At 36.9% G+C, this 19,434-nt stretch overlaps 3 protein-coding genes across 6 annotated transcripts; all 3 read right to left on the reverse strand.

Moving 5' to 3' along the window:
• Positions 1-1,658: 1,658 nt before the first annotated feature.
• LOC113698498 (alanine--glyoxylate aminotransferase 2 homolog 1, mitochondrial-like) lies at positions 1,659-5,806 on the reverse strand. The gene is made up of 9 exons (XM_027218339.2): positions 5,431-5,806; positions 4,644-4,874; positions 4,216-4,386; positions 3,736-3,879; positions 3,473-3,652; positions 3,130-3,355; positions 2,293-2,406; positions 2,084-2,170; positions 1,659-1,948 (listed from the first exon to the last, which is right to left on the reverse strand). Exons 1-9 carry the CDS (start codon positions 5,671-5,673, stop codon positions 1,905-1,907), a joined length of 1,440 nt encoding a protein of 479 aa, XP_027074140.1. The 5' UTR covers positions 5,674-5,806; the 3' UTR covers positions 1,659-1,904.
• A 1,268-nt stretch (positions 5,807-7,074) lies between these two features.
• LOC113698497 (pentatricopeptide repeat-containing protein At2g22070) lies at positions 7,075-11,286 on the reverse strand. 4 transcript variants are annotated; one of them, XM_072056469.1, is made up of 3 exons: positions 8,392-11,286; positions 7,814-7,867; positions 7,075-7,495 (listed from the first exon to the last, which is right to left on the reverse strand). In XM_072056469.1, the coding sequence occupies exon 1, from the start codon at positions 11,104-11,106 to the stop codon at positions 8,764-8,766; it is 2,343 nt and encodes a 780-aa protein (XP_071912570.1). In that variant the 5' UTR covers positions 11,107-11,286; the 3' UTR covers positions 7,075-7,495; positions 7,814-7,867; positions 8,392-8,763. The 4 variants fall into 4 exon arrangements, with proteins under 4 accessions (XP_071912570.1, XP_027074139.2, XP_027074138.2 ...); XM_027218338.2 differs by having other exon boundaries at positions 7,790-7,867; XM_027218337.2 differs by having other exon boundaries at positions 7,733-7,867.
• A 645-nt stretch (positions 11,287-11,931) lies between these two features.
• LOC113698367 (glutathione hydrolase 1-like) lies at positions 11,932-15,002 on the reverse strand. The gene is made up of 6 exons (XM_027218159.2): positions 14,343-15,002; positions 13,711-14,229; positions 13,382-13,617; positions 12,866-13,130; positions 12,596-12,733; positions 11,932-12,339 (listed from the first exon to the last, which is right to left on the reverse strand). The coding sequence occupies exons 1-6, from the start codon at positions 14,703-14,705 to the stop codon at positions 12,121-12,123; spliced, it is 1,740 nt and encodes a 579-aa protein (XP_027073960.1). The 5' UTR covers positions 14,706-15,002; the 3' UTR covers positions 11,932-12,120.
• Positions 15,003-19,434: the final 4,432 nt, after the last annotated feature.

Consider the following 19,434-nt stretch of genomic DNA (forward strand, 5'->3'; position numbering starts at 1 on the left):
TCCCCTATTCAACCAATCACTTAGAAAGTTGTGGAAAGTCCAATTATTTTCTTTGTGTGGATCTGAAACTGTGAGGAAAGCTAAGATAAACCTGAAATATATGCCGAGAACCATAGGAGATGAATGAAGAATCATTCTGAGGAGAAAAACAAGTCTGATGAGATGCTTGTAATGGAATGGCTAAGGGTCACGAAAGAAAGTCGAAAGGATGAAACTACAGCCATTGGATTCCAGCCCAATAGCCACCAAGAAAAGGGATTCTGGGTCTCAAGTCGCCTGCCTGCATGTTAGGATGCCTTAGTGCACCATTTGCCAGTTTCTTAGCTTCACTTCCTGAGGGTGCGTTAAGTACGCCCGTCTGGTTCATCCTACATCCCCTTTCCCTAACATAGGAAAAGGGGTCGTCTGATAATTTTTGATATGACATGACAGCACGACATGAACCTAATACCAAACTAATAAATTGGATTGAGACTTCACGGGTTCGGATCAGAATCGGACAGAATCCGATGAACAAAAAAAAAAACAGGTTGAATTCAGGTCACCCACGACTTGACTCGATTACCCGTTAATAAATTAAAAATAATTTAATAAATATAAAAATATTTTATCTAACTAAACTAAAGTTATTCTTTTTTCGCAAAGGCATTTACTACTTAATCCTAAATGAATTGTTTAACTTGTCTGAAATTGGAATTATTATGTTTGGACAAATAATATATTAGCCCCCCGGGGCTTGATGTGGTGGCATGGGATTGCTGAAGAAGGGAATTCGTCCCTGGTTTGAGTCTCGCTGCTAGCAAGTTGAGGGGGGCGGAGGATTAGTCTGCGAGATCCACTCCCTGCGGAACACTCCTAAAAAAAAAAGGACAAATGATATATTAGATTATTTTCTATTTTTTATAGTATCTTAATTTATTTTAGATATGGTTTGAGATAAAATACTTTTACAGTGTTTTAATTTATTTCAAATATGGTTTGGGATTATTTTATCGAGATTTTTATTACTTGATTATGTAATTAGCCTTGTACGAAATTGGTTCTGTTAAAAACTATAGTGATAAATTAATAAATTGAAATTATGTTTCATGTCATTCGGGGTTGATCCACCAACCCGAAATTTTTTATTTTGGATCAGGTATCCTAACATGTTTCGAGTTGACGGATTGTGTTCGGACATATTATCTATTATATCTGAATCTCAACCCAATCCGAATCTGATCTGATCCGATCGCCAGACCTGACGTAATGTTGCATTCAAAAAACAAAAAAAAAAAAAATGAAACTACAAGATCCCTTCTTCAAAGGTTCGACATATATTACTAGGTCCGAGGGTCAATCCTTCTCCTTCTCTCAAAACAGCACGAGAAGCAGAGCTGTAAAGGCTCCCCGCAGCACTCTCTGCTGCGGCGTCCTCGCAACCCCTTACTCTTAGGTGCATGTGACTATTTAGCTATTCTCGAGGCCTAATGTATAAGACCACATGGGCTGCTATATTTAGATATTCCATTATGATTACGTTTGAAGTTCTTCCACCTTTTGCTTTTCATTCCTCCTTTTCTTTTCCCCCTTTTGTGGATAAGAAAGATTGTCCAACCATATTGACCTAAAACTCTAATCTAGTCGACAATCACCAAATACAAAGCTCGCTCAATGTATACTCGAACACTTTTCTTCTTTTTCCCATTTAAAGCGTATAGCATAGTATTTATAGTACAATCCAACCATAATCATTGGCAATTGCTGATAGCAATGCTGTTTTCTGACATTGACATGTTCTGTCCACTTCAAGGAGCAGAAGCAACTACTACATTTCATGTTCGCATTTTGAAGATCTTTGCACAGTCCTATAGTTCTCTCCTTTGTGGGCTGGTACATCATCAAATTTTCTCAGGGATGAATCATCATAACTTAGACATGGCATAATCCAATGCATCAACCAGGAAATCTGCAGAAAAAGAAAATTCAAAGGCTCAGATGTAGAGGGGGCAAAAAACTCATTAAGAAGTCTTGTTTAATGTTAGTTTACCTCATCTAGGAGGAATTTACTCAAAGGAACTCAAATGGCAAAGCATGAAATTACCTGCATCATCTTTGTTGAAGCACATAGGAGGCTTTATTCTAAAAACATTCCCATGCAGTCCACCTTTTCCAACTAAGACGCCAAGTTCTATGTTCAAATATGAGAATTACATTAAAACTTTAACTCACTACCATAGAAGCATATAGACTATAATGTATAGATGAAGATTCTCATGATTTCCTGAATATTTTTTGGTTGGTCTTACTAACCTCGGAGCTTCTCAAACAGAATTGCAGTTTCTGCCTTTGCAGGTGTCTTCTTAGTTCTATCACTGACCAGTTCTATACCCACCATCAAGCCTCTACCTCGCACATCTCCAATTACTGAGGCATAGGAAAACATTAGTTAGCATTCACAATTTTATTCCTACATGTCAGGAAATGCAACAGAGTATATAGGGATGCAGTCATATCAATTTGGCATGCTGCGATTGATGAGCTGTGCAGCTGCTCACGTGGCAGTGGCTAACTTCTCTAGACTGCTAATACTAGATTTTGAATAACCCAAGCAAGCAATGGAGTCATTGAAAAGTAAATATTTTTTGTTCGAGAGATGTTGCTTACATACAGCTATCCAGGTCATGCAAATGAGAATATTACTAAAATTATCTGTGACTTGTAAACTTCATTGACAATTAGATTGACTAGGTTCACTAGAGGTAAGCAAATTTGCATAGGAGTGCTATTACTAGGTTAGTACTAGTATACCAGTAAGTAACCAGAAAACATAACATTGTACATTATACGTAGAGATCAACATTCTGGAGTTATATTTTAGATCCTTAAAATCATTGTAATTTTGTCAGTAGTAAGCATATGCCTGTGATGACATTATGAAGACATTGAACTATCAGATTTTCCTGACCATATGCATGTTGATAAGGATTACTTTAGCCTATTGCAATTACCTTTTAGGCTGACACAGAAAAGAATGAATTGATAGTCTTGATAATAAAAGTCATGGTTCTCATAATTATGAGTCTAATCTTTCTTTATTTATATAGGTGTGTGGGTGAAACAAAGCACCATAGGCAAACAGAGCATTACTGTCATGTGTTTGCTGAAGAACTCTCAGTCGTTCAACCAAGTGGGAGCCAACTTTAGCACAATGCTCTTGGCGCTTCTCAGCATCAATAACTTTAAGTACTGCAAGTCCACCAGCAGAGCATACGGGATTGCCACCAAAGGTGTTAAACTGTATCTTTTGAGCCATTACGCTTGCTATTTCAGGGGTGGTCACAACAGCTCCAAGAGGTAAACCGTTCCCAATGCCCTGATGAGTACATTATGTCCAGTCAAAATTGATTATGCTAGACAACTGTGCAACTGGTGAGAACTGCTGATTAGTATTATGATATACAAGAGAAGGCAAGGGAATGATCATGTACACCTTTGCCATGGTAACTATATCAGGAATCACGCCCTGTGTCTCAAACCCCCAATAATGACTTCCTGTGCGACCAAACCCAGTTTGTACTTCATCAGCAATGCAAACACCACCAGCTTTGCGAACAATGTCATAAACCAGTTTCAAGTATCCAGGAGCCAATTCAACTGCTCCCCCAACCCCCTGGAGTTTGCATAATAAAATCAAGTAAGCTATTTGTGTCAACATCAAGCTATACTTTCAGTAACCAGAATAAGTTTGCAAACCTGAATGGTCTCAGCAATAAAGCTGGCAACTTTTCCAGGACTCCCATGATCAATATGATCTTGTACCTCTTCAGCATAACGACTAGCGTCAGACCCAAAGACACCTCTATATGGATTGGGATTGATGACATGATGAATTTCACCCTGCATTGTCAAAATCAGGATTTTTACTTGGTTAAGTGAATATCAGAACCAACAAACTAAAAAACTATTTAGGTTGGATAAAATTATTTTTGGAATACATTCCAGTCAAATTGTACAAGTTAATGCCAGGAAAAATCTACTCAACAAGCGGCAGTAAACAAATTAACTCATTAACCAACTTAAGAACAGCCCCCAGAGATAGGTTAAAGCACCATGCTTTGAACAAGTATCCACTCAAGCATTGCACGTAACATATTCGATTGTAATGTGTAATATATTCGGAAAGCAGCATGGTGTGGAAGCATTGGATAATGCACATAACCTCCAGGAACAAACCTGGGGAATTGGATACTTCCATGTATTGAGAGCTGTTAGTCCAATTGTATTGGAACTTCCACCATGATATGCATTTCTTAAGGCAATGATACCAAGGTTACCACTGTACAACCGTGCCATCATCATTGCTAATTCGTTTGCTTCGGTTCCTGAATTTACAAAATAAACTACCTGCAGTTCCAAAAGGAGCAGTATTAGCAAGTTGCATTGCATGAGAAGTGTAACCTAGATTTCAAGAAGCAGAAAAAAAGGGAAAAAAAAATTCAGTACGTAGAGAATAGATATAAATATTGGACGAGACATGAAAGAAATTGCTGGCAAAACAAAGACATGGACGGCCTTTTGCGCTTCACACTTAAGTCAAAAGACAGCAAGCATATTACTTTCACAGCCGCAACATTCCAAACAGATTCCATCAAAATACTAGCCTTTAGGTTTCCGGGCATCTTAGATGCCAACGCTTCTGCAAAATCAGCAATTGCATGGTGTAGGTATATGGTTGTTGCATGCTGAAGAAGCTTGCTTTGCTCAATGATGGCATTCAGTACTTCAGGGTGGCAATGTCCACAAGATACAGTTACTATTCCAGCAAATGCATCGAGATAACGCTTTCCATTCTCGTCAAACAAATATTGCATCTTCCCTTCAACAATATTTAGCTGTCCATACAACACAAAGTTAACAAATGAGATCTCGGAGTTTGGCTCAAAAAAAAAAAACTTTGTGACATTTAGCTCAATTTTCATAAAGACTAGATTTTCCATACAAATCATAAATGGCACCATGGCAGCTATTCACTGAAATCAAGAATATAGACATGTCATCTACAATAAAACTATTTAATGCCTAGTCATGCCTAGTCGATTAACTGTTGAACTTAAACCACTTGCTCAAAATGCTTAAACCAAGTTAAAAGTAGCCTAAGTTAAAAGAAAACCTCACTAAAGCTCAGAAATTTATATTCTTAAAAGGAGTTTAAAAAGAAGGAAAACTTAAACCCATTCCCAAATTAAATTGGTTAAACACTCTTAAATGGCCAAGACCCTGCTGGCATTCCATCCGTTTCAATACACAAAAAGATGTCTCTGACCAACAATCTGTCAGAAAATTACCAATTCAAATTGGAATTCACAGAAATTAACTAAGATGCACCAAAATAAATCCATTTCAATAAAAGAAACTACTAAAGAATTTAGTCTCCATAAGAAAACTTACGGGTTTTTGGTAATAGTGAAAAAGAGAAGGGCCCAGATACTTTTTCCGCTTCTGGAAGACTTCATCGGCTAAGGGACCATTATATGGCTTTGGTTCATAGTCGAACGCCGGCAGCTCCGGCCGAGACACAGATGCCTCCGCTGCGATCCCCGCCGAAAAGCAACGCCGCTTAACATTAGTAGTATTAACACACTGCCATTTACTACTCCTCAACAGCTTCCTCCCCACCGTCTTAAATGACATCGTCGGTTCGTCGTTTCTTTCACACACCGTCACTCAGTCACTACTGTGTGAGACAGACTGAACTGTACCGTGTGAGTGTGTGAAAATGTTGAGTTGAGAAGAAAAGTTGGCGCAGTGTTGGACGCTGGTTGGGGTGGGGCATGTCTGTTTTATGTTTTGGATTTTGGAGAAATGTTGACGTGGAATTTTGTATTTTAGTCTTTATAATATCAATTTTTTTTTTTTTTGTATTATGGTTTTGGATAAATTACAATAGTACTAGTTGATCTGTGATAACATATTTATAGATTTGATGCTTATCTCGGGGAGAGGACTAACAAGAGTTTCAAATATAAAAAGTGTTAAGATTTTTTTCTTTTTTCTTTTTATAAGATGATGAGTTTAGATATCTCAAATAATTTTTTTCTTTTTCCTTGTCAATTTGTAGAGTATTATTTGAAATAATTACTGTAGTACTTTTTGTGGTATATAATATGTGAAATAAAGAAGTAGTTGGTTATGTGAAAAGATTATTGAAATTTGTGTTTAACAAAATTTTGGTATCCAAACGTACCCGTTTTTTTCCCTCACTTTTTAAGTAAGTTATAATGGAAATGAGGTATTTTGGGGGAAATTATGAGGTCATGAGGGCAAATTGTCTTAATTAATTTTAGCCTATTTGTAGCTGAAAGTAAGTGATAATGAATTTGTAACTAATTGAATTGAAAAGGGTTTCAGTTTAGAGTAATTTTCATTTTATGTGTTGAGAAATGAGAATGATATGAATTTTCAATTTTGGAGGATTTTTAATGGATTCTCCATTATGTGAGTAGAAATGGTGGCCGAGTTATCAAAAGATTCCGTTTCCAATTTGGCCTTTTAATTTTGCTTTATTGATATAGCATTTTTCATCAGTACGTTGTTTTCTTTGTCTTGTTTTTCCTCAAGATCAAGAGTTTGGTACATTAGCCAACTTTGACAAGAACTTCTTTCAATCCATATGGTGAAAAAATATTTTGCAACACCATAACTTACAATCAGAAGGACAAGAAAGGATTAACCCCAGGCTAAAATATAGTGCCCTTTAGCACTTTTCAAGTTTGTGATCATGTAATGCTGTTTAGTGTATTGTGAATTGTCTTTCTGAAGGAGAAAAGACAAAATGCATGAGAAGATGAGAGATTTCAGTCCAAGAAAACTAGAAGAGCCTTGCTAGAACTTCTTTCCAGTGTATTTTACGTAATCCCACCAAAATAAGATCAGAAACCCCATTGAGTAACAAATTTGTGATTCAGGAATTACTAGGAGTCATTCTGCAAAAATTGATCTCAAATGATAATATTCCAGCAAGAAAAATAATTAGAGCATGTCAATAAAATTGAAGCAATATGTCCAACTAGGGACACCAATTGAGGAACAAAAGACCATGGAATATCAGTATCAAATTTATCTTATTGAAATCATGATGCTGATTCTTCTCCTCAATCTTTATAAAGACAAGTCATTTTATTATATCACTAAAAAGCCAGACATGTATTAGAAAATGAGGATGTTACGGCATCTGAGATCTAAAAGAGCAAATTTGTAGAAGTTCCCTATCAGATAGACACTTGTTGCTGTCCTCGCCGCTTGCAAAACATAAAGGAGGGCTATTTATGATGATCTAGTGACTAGTAACTCTCACCAGCCTGTGGTTATTTATGATGAACTTGTGACCTTTGACTAGTAATTCTCACCAGTCTGCAAATGATTGCCTGAATCTCGGCATGGTTGTAGAGATTCATGTCCACAGGATTTTACAGCATTGGAGACCAAAGCGTTGAGCAGCTATTAACCTCTATACCTGCAGTAAGAGCCAACACAAGATCTCTACAACTGAACTCATGTAAAGAATGAGGAACAGAAAGCATACTCGTGTAAAGAAAGTTCAAAATCAGAGGATTAAAATGAACCAAAAATCGTTTCAAGGTGGAAAATTATGCCGCTAGATTTTACCATAACTCGTTAAATCTTTGAGTATTGAAATTCTCTTGGTTAAGTACTTCATTCTTTTGCCAAAGCACAGGAATCTGTGGCATACTTAATCTCATAACGAACAGACATAAATCTTAAGCCCTACTCCAGCAATTCAGCACACCTTTTCATTGAAGCATTGTCTTACTTGTAAGGCAGCATAGCAAGATGCACCAATGCTCATACTGTTCCCTACCTGGGACTGCACATAAAAACAAGAAATCATCTCTCAGAGCTGTGACCAACAATGGCACTTCAAATCAACCATATGGGAAATAGAGCAATTCAATCTCTTGCAAAATGATGACAAGTTGTCACATTAAGACTGATAGCTTGAAAATGTGTTGCTTTAATTCTACTGAAGTAAGACGTGTATGGTGGAAAGGAGATACTAATTGCTTTATTAACGATGTCAAAGAGATGAACAGGTGATCTTGATCATTCGTCTGAAACCCATGAATGAAAGGCCAAATGTTGGACTAGTTAAGCATTGATTGAATAAACCATATTACAACTATAACAATGACTTCCAATGTCTGGAGTTAGTCAAATTTCTAAAAATTATGTAATGACATCATATGCACAAAGAATATGACATCATTAGTCAAATTTCTTGAGTTAGTTCAATGCTTCGTTAGAAAAGGATGCAAAAACAATATGCACATCATAGAATGACTAACCAGATAAATGACTATTTGGGGGGGGCTATCCAAATAAATGACTAACCAGATATGCTGTCTGTAAGACCTGCAGGAGATACACAATTATACAAAAGGATGTCTCCAAGCCCAATCCTTGTAAATCATTCAGAAATCATCCAGGAGATGCTTCCCCAGTTGCTGGTTGCATTAGCCTGGACCACTCAATTCGCTATATTCATGAAACAAAACCATCTTCCCTTTTCCTGAAACTTCAACCACGTTCTAAGGATATAACATCAAATCCTTCAGCAATGTCACTAAATTTGGTGCACCATACCCAACATTTAACTTTACATTTCTCATTTAGCTGAACTGTGCGAATAAAACCGGTCAACCTTGACGGTCCCCTTAATAACAGGTTCCAAGTTAAATAGTTGAATTGATATCTTTTTTTGTCCTACCAATAGTCCCGACAAGAACATAAACCACCTTTGAAGTGGTGAAAACGAGTAGCATCCCTTAAAATAATTTCTCTCTCCACAAGTTTGGAAATGAATTTAATAGCAGAGTGACAGTCATTACAAACTCTAAGGTTCTTCATGATCCTTAAAGTGGATTTTTCTGGAGTATTTATCAAACCAAATGTTATAGCAAGTTTCTCACTGTGATGTCTAAGAATCTGTTCTTTCACTTCGTTATCAAGATCATGCAGCACTGACTCCATGTCTGGAACAAAACCCATTTTTTTTATCTCTTTCCAGATTTTGTCCATAACCCGGTAAATTGCATCTCTCTGTGGGTGAAGTGCATCTTCTACCCCAAATACATGAACTTCACTTTTAATCTGAATCCAACTAAATCCTTGCTCTTTCTTTACCTGTCTATCTTTCATTGACTTTCTGACCAAAGCAGCTTCTTGCCATCTTCCACAGGCAGAATAAGCATTAGCAAGTGCTGTAAAGGCCCCACTGTGATCTGGCTCAATTGAAAGCAATTTCTCAGCTGCTACAGTTGCTAGCTCTGCATTCTTATGAATCTTGCAAGAAGCTAAAAGCGATCCCCAAGCTATAACATCTGGCTGAATTGGCATGTTCTGAATGAAACATTGTGCTTCCTGTAGCAATCCAGCACGTCCAAACAGGTCAATCATGCAAGCATAGTGGCTTGTGGTGGGTACAATTCTATGTACATCTTGCATCATCTTGTAGTATCTACGGCCTTGTTCAACCTTCCCCACATGTGTGCAGGCAGAAAGAACACCTACATAAGTGATATGGTCTGGCTTAATACTCAATCCCAGCATCTTCTCAAACAGTTGAATGGCTTCATCTGCAACTCCATGTTGAGCTAAAGCTATGATCATGGATGTCCAAGAGACATGGTCTCTTTTCCAATTTATTAGGTTGAATAATCTCTTTGCACTACCAATGCTACCAGCCTTTGAATACATGGTAATTAAAGCATTGCTCACAGATACAGACGATGCTTCCAATGATTTCAAGGCCACTGCATGGATCTGCTTGCCATGATTCAATGAAGCCAAGCTTGAACAAATGCTTAGCATAGCTGCTAGAGTGAAATTATTAGGTTTTGGACCTTCTCTTATCATCAATCTAAAAAGTGCCATCCCTTCGTCATAAAAGCCATTCTGCACATAACCTACAATCATTGCCGTCCAAGCAACCACATCACGTTCTTCTAATGAGTCAAAGATCACCCTTGCTGGATTGATATCTCCAATCTTGATATATCCATCCAGTAAAGCTGTAAATGCTACAATATCTAGATTTGATATTCCACTTTGGCGTACAACTTTTTGAGCAATTTCAACACAGCCACACTTAGAGTACATCGAGATTAAAGCATTCCCAACAGCCCCAGAAGTACCAAAACTGGTCCTAACAATATGACCATGAATTTGCTTTCCTGAAGTAACATTCTGAGTATTTGCACAAGCAGATAAAACACTAGCTAGGGTGTACTTATCAGGCAACAGGTCAGTGCCATTGACCATGTTGGAGAACATGTCCAGAGCTTCATTATCAAAACCATGCTGATTGTAACCTGTAATCATTGAGTTCCAAGAAACAATATCACGTTCTTTCATCTGATCAAACTGAGCAAGTGCAAGATCAACCTCACCATGCTGCATGTGCAAGGAAATCATCCAATTCCAGCTTGAGACATTCTTTAACTCTATCCTGTCAAATGCCACCTTTGCAGTACCAACATCACCAGACTTTGAATACATATTTAACAATGAATTTGCTACAGCTACATTGCCACCAAACCCGAGTTTAAGAACAAAAGAATGCACCTTGCTACCGATATGTAACCCTTTAATTGCACCACAAGCTGCAAGTACATTAGTAAAAGTATATTGGGTTGGAAGAATTCTACTCAATACCATCTTACAAAACATCCTTACAGCATCCTCAGAACGCCCCAGTTGATTATAGCCCACGATCATTGTAGTCCACGAAACAGAATCATATTCAGGCATCTCATTAAAAAGAGAAATTGCTTCACGAATCATGCCTCGTTTTGCATATGCAGACAAGAGCGTGTTCCATGAAGATGTGTTTCTCACAGGCATTTCATCGAAAACCTTAACAGCATCGGGGATGAACCCAGATTTTGCATATACATTTATGAGATTATTCATCACAAAGAGTCCTAATTGAAGCCCAGACTTGATGATTTGGGCGTGGATTGATCTTGCTGCTACAGGGTCTTTGCTTTTGAGACTTGTTTGGAGGAGGGATATGTAGAGATTTGACTGAGAGGCCCATGATTGCATTCTTCGGGTTTGGACTTGTACTAACTTAGACGATTAATTACCACTCTTATGGCGTCTGATTCTCATTGAAATTAGAAGGTTTCGGTGGTATTTTGAAACTTAATGGCTGAGAGTTTTGAAAAGCAAGAACATGCGGGAAATGCAGAGGAGGCTTTTATGGCGCCAAAATTGGAGGGCTCTTCCTAACGGTCAAGATGCTTCCTTTAAAATATCTCACTTTATATATATATTTTTTCCCCTAAAGAAAAAGTAGAAATCAGAAAGAAAAATAATAAAGGGATAAAAGGAATTAAAATAGTACCTAATAAGTGATGAATGGAAAATTTACATAATAGGCCTTTAAATTGTAGTCATCCAAAAGTTATCATCTCCCCAACAAAGAATAATAGTGTTACCAACACAAGTTGACTCAATTGATAAGAACGATCACTTATTCATAGAAGGTTGCCGTTGACATGAAAATTGTATTGATAAGTGATTTATAAGAATCTCTATAAGCGATCTATGGTTCTGAAAGCACGCATTTATCTATGGTAGTGATTGAAGAGCCAAACTGACCCAAATTTCTCTTATAAAATAAAGAAGAATACTGTTCGATTAATTGAAAATAAATAAATAAAGTATACTCTGATTTTCCATCGCCGGTTTGCTCAGCTGGTTAAATACTCTAATGCCAAGGTCGGAAAACGAATCTTTGTTTAGGATGATAGTAAATTGCACTAGACATAGGTTACAGTTCCTACTGCAATCTTACAATTTAAAAAAAAAAAAGGTATTCTCTAAATTTTCTTGTTAGTTTGAAGTCTTTTGGACAATTGGACTCAATAACAAGGAATTCATCTCTAACAATTAGACAAATATTTTGGTGAAGGTTATTGTTGAACAAATGAACATTCCCTCTACTCAATAGCTTTCATTTGATATAGAAATTGGACATAATATTTATTGGCACAACAATAAAAAATGGGCATATACTATTTCACTAGAGCCCTGAAAAAATGACTCCTTATAAAGTCAAAAACCCGCAGGAAAACCACCCTTTCTTGGATCACTCACTGCCACAAGCTCATTAGACTCCAGATCTTGAACCACAAATTGGCAAATTGTCCCACCTGCAACACTTTTTAGTACATGGCCTCTTTTCTTCAGGAAACTCCTTGTTTCCTCAGGAACTTCAAAGTGATCTCCGGTCACTACTTTCCAGTCTTCATAATTCACCACATTAGGGATCAGCTGCATTTGCATGAGCATTCAGTGTATGAGTAAAAATAAGCAACTACATTTGTAATAGACTGAGTCTCAAATTATAAGCATCTGAAGATGTATGAGAGATATCTTATTGTTTAATCATCAAGAATTTAATGAGTTTTGTTGCTGTTCAGCAAGAAGTCAAGCAAATTTGAAACAATTTCGAACATAAGCAAAAAAAATGTACTTAGGAAAAGAAGGGCTGAATGCAGAATTTTGCAACCGAATAATGAGTAATCACCTCATGATAAAACCTTGGAGCCATGACAGAAGCCAGAGGATCCATCCCATTAACAAAATAGTTCAAGAATACCTCTGCTGTTCCTGCAATTATCTTGGATCCTCCACTTGCACCTACAACAGCCTTCAACTTTCCTCCCTGTTTTTCGCATCATTCATGATAAAGGGCTCTAGTTTAGGTCCAATCATGTTGAGTCTTGGGAAGGGACGAGACAAGCCTTGGCATTGTAGTTTTTAAGTTGATCAAATGGAAAGGACTTGGTCGAATTACCTGGAGAACAATTGTAGGTGACATGGATGACAGAGGTCTTTTGCCTGGATGAACAAAGTTGGCCGGCGCTGGTGGAGGCTCATCTGTAGAAGCATTATCAGGCATGGAGAAGTCATCCATTTCATTGTTGAGGACTATGCCAGTAGATGGTGAAAGAAATTTAGCACCAAAGTATCCATTTATGGTATTAGTCATTGACACAGCATTTCTGTCAGTGTCCACAATTGACACATGGCTAGTTCCATGGTCATGGATTTGATTCCACCTAGTTGGGAGCAAGGATTCAGCAAGAGCAAAATTATGAGAATACAACTGTAAGCAACTTGCTAAAATGTAACAGTAACAGGTTGAAAAGGTTGATGATGATCATACTAACACATGCTTGAAAATCCAGACAGATCTTTAGTTGATAGAATCAAATTATGTGGGTAATTAATAAAGTTCTCCTAGATGGTTAAAACAGTGAGAGAGTGCAGGATCTGAAATTGTACAATTGGAGACTAGCTGCTTAATTACCTGCCACCATAATGAGGAGGGCTAAAGGTCATATTGTCATTGATGGTCTTCTGCAACTCTTGTGCAAATTCAATTGAGAGCATATCATTTAAGACATCTTTAATGTTAACGAAATCTGGATCTCCAAGGTTCATTCTCAAAGCAAATGCATGTTTTAAAGCCTCAATCGTTCTGTGTGCCAAGAGGGGATTAGAGCTATTCACAGAACTTCCATATTGTGCTAGAATATTTAGTGTCTGACATCAAAATTTAACAGATTCAATGTCCAATGCAAATTTCAGAAGCATTATATTGAAAATGAAGCAAAAAAGTAAAGGTGATTTACTTACAAGAACCATTGCAGCACCTCCAGATGAAGGAGGAGGCATTCCGAGTATTTCAACCCCCAGGATATTGGTAGAGATTGGTTCTCTGATCTTAACTTGGTAACGCTGCATGTCGTCCAGGCTGAGTATTCCTCCAGCGTCCTGGACATCTTTAACCAAGTTATATGCAATTGTCCCATTGTAGAAAGATTTCAATTCATCCTTTGAAACTTTGATCAGTGTGTCTGCTAGTTTTCGGTTGTAACATCTATCCCCTGGCTGCAAGAGGCTGCCATTCCATGTAAAAATCTCTCGAAGTCCTTTATCTGCCAGAATTTCTGATTCTGTTGCAACCATTTGCACGTGGAGATATGGTGAAATCCTGAATCCATGGTAAGCAAAATATGCTGCTGGCCTGACAAGCCTACTCCAAGGAAGCCTTCCATAATGCTTCCAAGCCTCGTGGAGACCTACCAATTCCCCTGGAACTGCTACAGAAAGCGCACCAGCAGCTTTAATCGTTTCATTTCCCGAGTACATATTCTGTACAAAAAGCAAAAGAAATGGGCTTAAGATCAGATAATTCTATCTTCTGGCTAGCTAAAGTTTTCAAATAGGAATAAATCATCAGGTCGATACATTGGAATTTTATGTACCTGGGAAGCTCTTTTTGGAGCGGTTTCTCTCATATCAAAAGCTTGAGATTTCCCATCAGCTGATCGAACAATCAGAAATCCACCTCCACCAATGCCACTAGAGGCCGGGCTAACAACACCCAAGCAAAGGGCAGCAGCAACTGCTGCATCAACAGCATGACCTTCTTCGCGAAGAACATCTCTTCCAACTTTGGAACATCGACCATCATCCGTGGCAACAACACCACGTTTTCCTCTTATATGTTCCTTTCTCTTGGTTGTTGATGCCGTCTCGAGGCTTGAGCTCCAACTCAAAGGAGTCAGCAGCAAAAGCAACAGGACTACAGATGCCAGCCATGGTGTGCATCTAGCTGAAAAATTCATGAGGGAGATGATCTCGCAAAAACTTCAAATGATGATCAAAATGCACATTTTTGGCCTAGCCATATCTCTCTAGTGCAAGTCAACTTCAGAGGAAAAATGCTGATAAGGTATCTTAACTGTAAACCATTAACTCTACTTTGTTACATCCTTCCACTGGATTACAGGGAAATTTCCAGGAGCCATGTGTTTTCATGTGATCAGCCAAACAGAACTTGTGGAAAAGGAAGAATAATACACAAATTTGATGTGGCTTGGCTAAAAGTTGAGGCTGAGGACAGATTGCGTGATCCTAGAAAGTGGGAAGAGTTTATGACAACCTCAGTTGACCGTCTCTGTACCTCAACATGACTCTTTATGAATTGAACATTTGTGAAATTACCAATATAACCTAGTACGGAATAGAAGACGCGTCAATATGACCCAAGTGTGATATGGCAAAAGATAATTACCCTTTTCGTCCTTGACCTTTGTCTCTTGTTCTGATTTGGTCCTTGATATCTTTTATTTCACATCTAATACCTTGGGCACCGTTTGGATTGAAGGAAAGTAAAGGAAAGGAAATGAGAGCATTCCAGTGGAAAAGAACAGAAAGGAGAGTAGAAGAAATCGGAGTTCATTTATCTTGCTTGGCTTACGGAAGGAAAGGAAAAGAAACTATCATGCGTTGTTTACATTTTTATCTATAATTTAAAAATTCAATTTATGAATGCATAATATATTTTTTTAGCAAATTTTAAAATTTTGATTAATCTTAATGTCCTTTCCCTCAACTTCCACTTACTTTTGGATGGAAAGCAAACTAACAAAAAATAACTAAATCTTATCCCTCCGTTTCCCTCCCAATCATTTCAATTCTTTTCTCAAAAACCAATCCAAACACCAAAAACCTTATCTTTCCCTTTCCTTTCCTTTCCTCCCATTCCCTCAAAACAAACAGTGCCTTAACGTATTGCAAATCTTCTTCTTCTTCTTCTTCTTTTGTGTTACTTACAATTTTGTAAAATGCTTATATTACTACTTTTGGCACGTGTGCCTAATCCTGCCAATTGTTGCACACAAATGAGGTGCAAAAGAATTTGAGGGAAATGAATGATTAATGAAGATATAATAGTTATAGAAGCAAAAGTTATAGTCCCATAAGAATGTGGTTTCCCTCATTGGACAGCACATCCCAATTTTGGAAAAAAAAGATAGAATAGATAGTGCATTTTTACTGTGTCAAATATCGACTGATCGTGTCAAGTGTGGAATCCTAAAATATGGTATATACAAATATTTAAAAAAAAAAAAAAAAAGCACCCAATACGAGAATATTTCAAAGCACTTTACTCACATGTTATGACCATTTTGCAAAACTGCAAAAGATAACATGCAAAACCTCTCTTGATGAGCAAAGTGGAAGAGACTTGCTTGATGGTGCAATTCTAACTTATGATGCTCAATTGTACATATATAGAAGCAAGAAACTTGGGCATTTGGTAGAATTGATGCGACAATTGGAAAAATAAAATCTCCAAATTGCATTATAATAAAAAAAAAATTGCTGTTAGGTACCTATAATTCCCGATGCAACCAAATACAACCAAAATACTCAACCAGACAAGTAGTCAAGTAAACACAATGACAAAGAATATAAGTAATTTTAAAGTACAAAAATAGAGTAACAATAAAGTAAAAGAAATTCAAACCAATGAAACTCCCAAGCTTCTTCCAAACTTGGAGTTGAATCCACCAAATAGTTTCTTCAAGTGATGGTAGTGCTAACCAACTTGTACAAGTGAAGGCTCACTCCTTCCTCACCCCAAACATATTTTGGTTGAGCAAAGGAATTTTACTACTCTCCAAGTAAACCCTCAACTAGCTACAATTGAAAGCTTACTCTTTCAATTAAGAACTACTTTATACAAGTGAGGCAACCTTTATCAAGATTTTACCACTCCAAGTGATAGGTTCACCTTCACCAAGATTTTACTCCTCCTAGAGAGTAACCTTCACTTGAGCAACCTCACAACCCAACTTTCCCAACCCCTTATACAGCCAACAAAGAATATTTCTACTCAAAAATCTCACTTGTAAGCTTGTATTTAGTGTTGGCCAAAAGTCCGTGTCTTCTTGTGCTTTGGGGTATTTATAGAAGGTGAGAAATGACTCCAAAAGGCTCTCCAACGGTCAAATATTAAATGCTGTCGAAACTAGTCGTTGGCCTGTCGGACGTCCGAACCATTTGCTCTGCGTCCGAACCATGCGTCCGAACCACCTATCGGACGTCCGAACCATTTGTTCTGCGTCCAAACCCTGCGTCCGATAGAAATCAGAATGTTCAACGTTCATTCTTTTTGTGTCGGACGGCCGAAGCAATGAATGAGTGTGCGATCCAAGCGTCCGACGAGTATCGTCGTCAGTCGGACGATCGATCCTCTATCGAGCGTCCGATCCTCTACGTCCGAACCTTCATATTTCTTAACTTCTCTTTGATTCAAATCTTTTCGATTCTCTTTTGGATCAATAACCTGTTCTAACAAATTTCTCACATAAAAACATTAGTCCAAATCTACATTTTGGTTTGTTAATCATCAAAACCAAGGACTGATCAACCAAGGTCAACAATCTCCCCCTTTTTTATGATGACAAACAAAATGAAGATTTTTTTGATCAAATAAGTTCAAATAAAACTCCCCCTTAGAAAAAGCCAACATACAAAGAAATTTCAATAAATCCTACTTCTCCTTTTGGCATCAATCAAAAAGCAAACTCCCCCTTTATTTTTCAAATCAAGATCATATAGAAAGTCAAAACTTTCAAAATACCAATTGTAATTTTTTATAGGGTCCTTGGGAGTTAGTACAACATGATCTAGCAATCCACATGGATTTTATACCTTTTCTCATATTTTTCTTTACATAGCATCATTTTGCATATGTCCAAATTGGCAACAAAAGTGACACATGATAGAAGTATTTTGCACGTAAGTGGATTTAAGGCAACTAATTTTCTTACTTCTTATCATAGCAAACTTATTTGTGCCTTGAAAAGATTTGCTTTCTTTTGTTTGAGAAAACTTTTGTTTTTCATTTTGGAGAAACTCGTTCAAGTCATTAATTCTTTTCTTTAACAAATTTTGTTCCTCCAACATTTTTTCATAAAACTTTGTTTTCTCTTCCAACTTCCTTTTCAAATTATTTCTGCAATCAAAAACACCTTTTTGATTTTTTAAATCATCATTTTCCATTCTCAAACATTTGTTTTCTTGAAAAAGTTTGGAGTTTTCTTCCAACAAATCATTTATTTTTGTTTTCAAATCTTTATTTTTAGCATAAGATTCTCTCAAACTTTTATGCATTTTAATCATAAGAATTTGCACCTCATTATGTTCATTATCTTCATCACTAGAAGAGTGATAAGAATTTACCTCATTTTCTCCAAAGGCCATTAGTGCCATTTGGGCCAACTTTTCTTTTTCTCTTTTTGAATTGCATTCATCCCATGTAATTTTGCAATCTCCTCTTGAACTTCTCTTGTTGAAAATTTTCTTGAAACTTTTGATGTGAGGAGTTATATCATTGTCCACTTTCATGTTTTCATTACCCATGAAGGATGGGTTATCCCCCACTTGAGATGCTTTAAAAGCTATGCCTCTCTTATACATTCTTGCATTATCTTCCTCTTGCACTTTGAATTTCAGTTTTAATTCATAAGAGGTTAGGGAATTCACAAGAGATTCAATGGACATAGAATTTAAATCCTTTGCCTCTTCTATAGCATTTATTTTGTTTTCCCATTCTTTTGGCAAGGCATTCAAAATCTTTCTATTTTTCTCACCCAAAAAATATTCTTTTCCAAGCAATTTAAGATCTTGAATAATATCACAAAATCTACTACACATCTTATCAATATTTTCAAGAGGATGCATTTTGAAAAATTCATATTGAGAAACAAGTAAAGATTTCTTTTGTTCTTTAATATCTTGGTTACCTTCATGAAATTCACACAATTTATCCCAAATATCTTTAAGTGATTTACAACCTTTAATTCTACTAGATTCATTTACATCTAATGCATTGTACAATATATACATGGTCTTGGCATTCAAAGAAAGGTATCTCTTGTCTTTTTCATTCAATTCTTGTCTAGTCTTTAATCTACTCAAATTAGTGGTAGAGTCAACTATTCTAACTTCATAAGGACCATCTTCTACCACAAACCATAATTCAATATAAACGGATTGTAAGAAAATCATCATTCTTTGTTTCCACATGCTAAAATGAGAACCATTAAACATAGGTGGTCTATCAATAGATTGCCTTTCTAAAAAGGAAACTTTTATGGTTGCCATGATCTTTACTCTAAACGGTTAACCTTAATCTCTAGGAGACCAAGCTCTGATACCAATAGTAATCCCCGATGCAACCAAATACAACCAAAATACTCAACCAGACAAGTAGTCAAGTAAATACAATGACAAAGAATATAAACAATTTTAAAGTACAAAAATAGAGTAACAATAAAGTAAAAGAAATTCAAACCAATGAAACTCCCAAGCTTCTTCCAAACTTGGAGTTGAATCCACCAAATAGTTTCTTCAAGTGATGGTAGTGCTAACCAACTTGTACAAGTGAAGGCTCACTCCTTCCTCACCCCAAACATACTTTGGTTGAGCAAAGGAATTTTACTACTCTCCAAGTAAACCCTCAACTAGCTACAATTGAAAGCTTACTCTTTCAATTAAGAA

The sequence above is a fragment of the Coffea arabica genome, chromosome 7c (genome assembly GCF_036785885.1).
Source record: "Coffea arabica cultivar ET-39 chromosome 7c, Coffea Arabica ET-39 HiFi, whole genome shotgun sequence".
Taxonomy (NCBI): domain Eukaryota; kingdom Viridiplantae; phylum Streptophyta; class Magnoliopsida; order Gentianales; family Rubiaceae; genus Coffea; species Coffea arabica.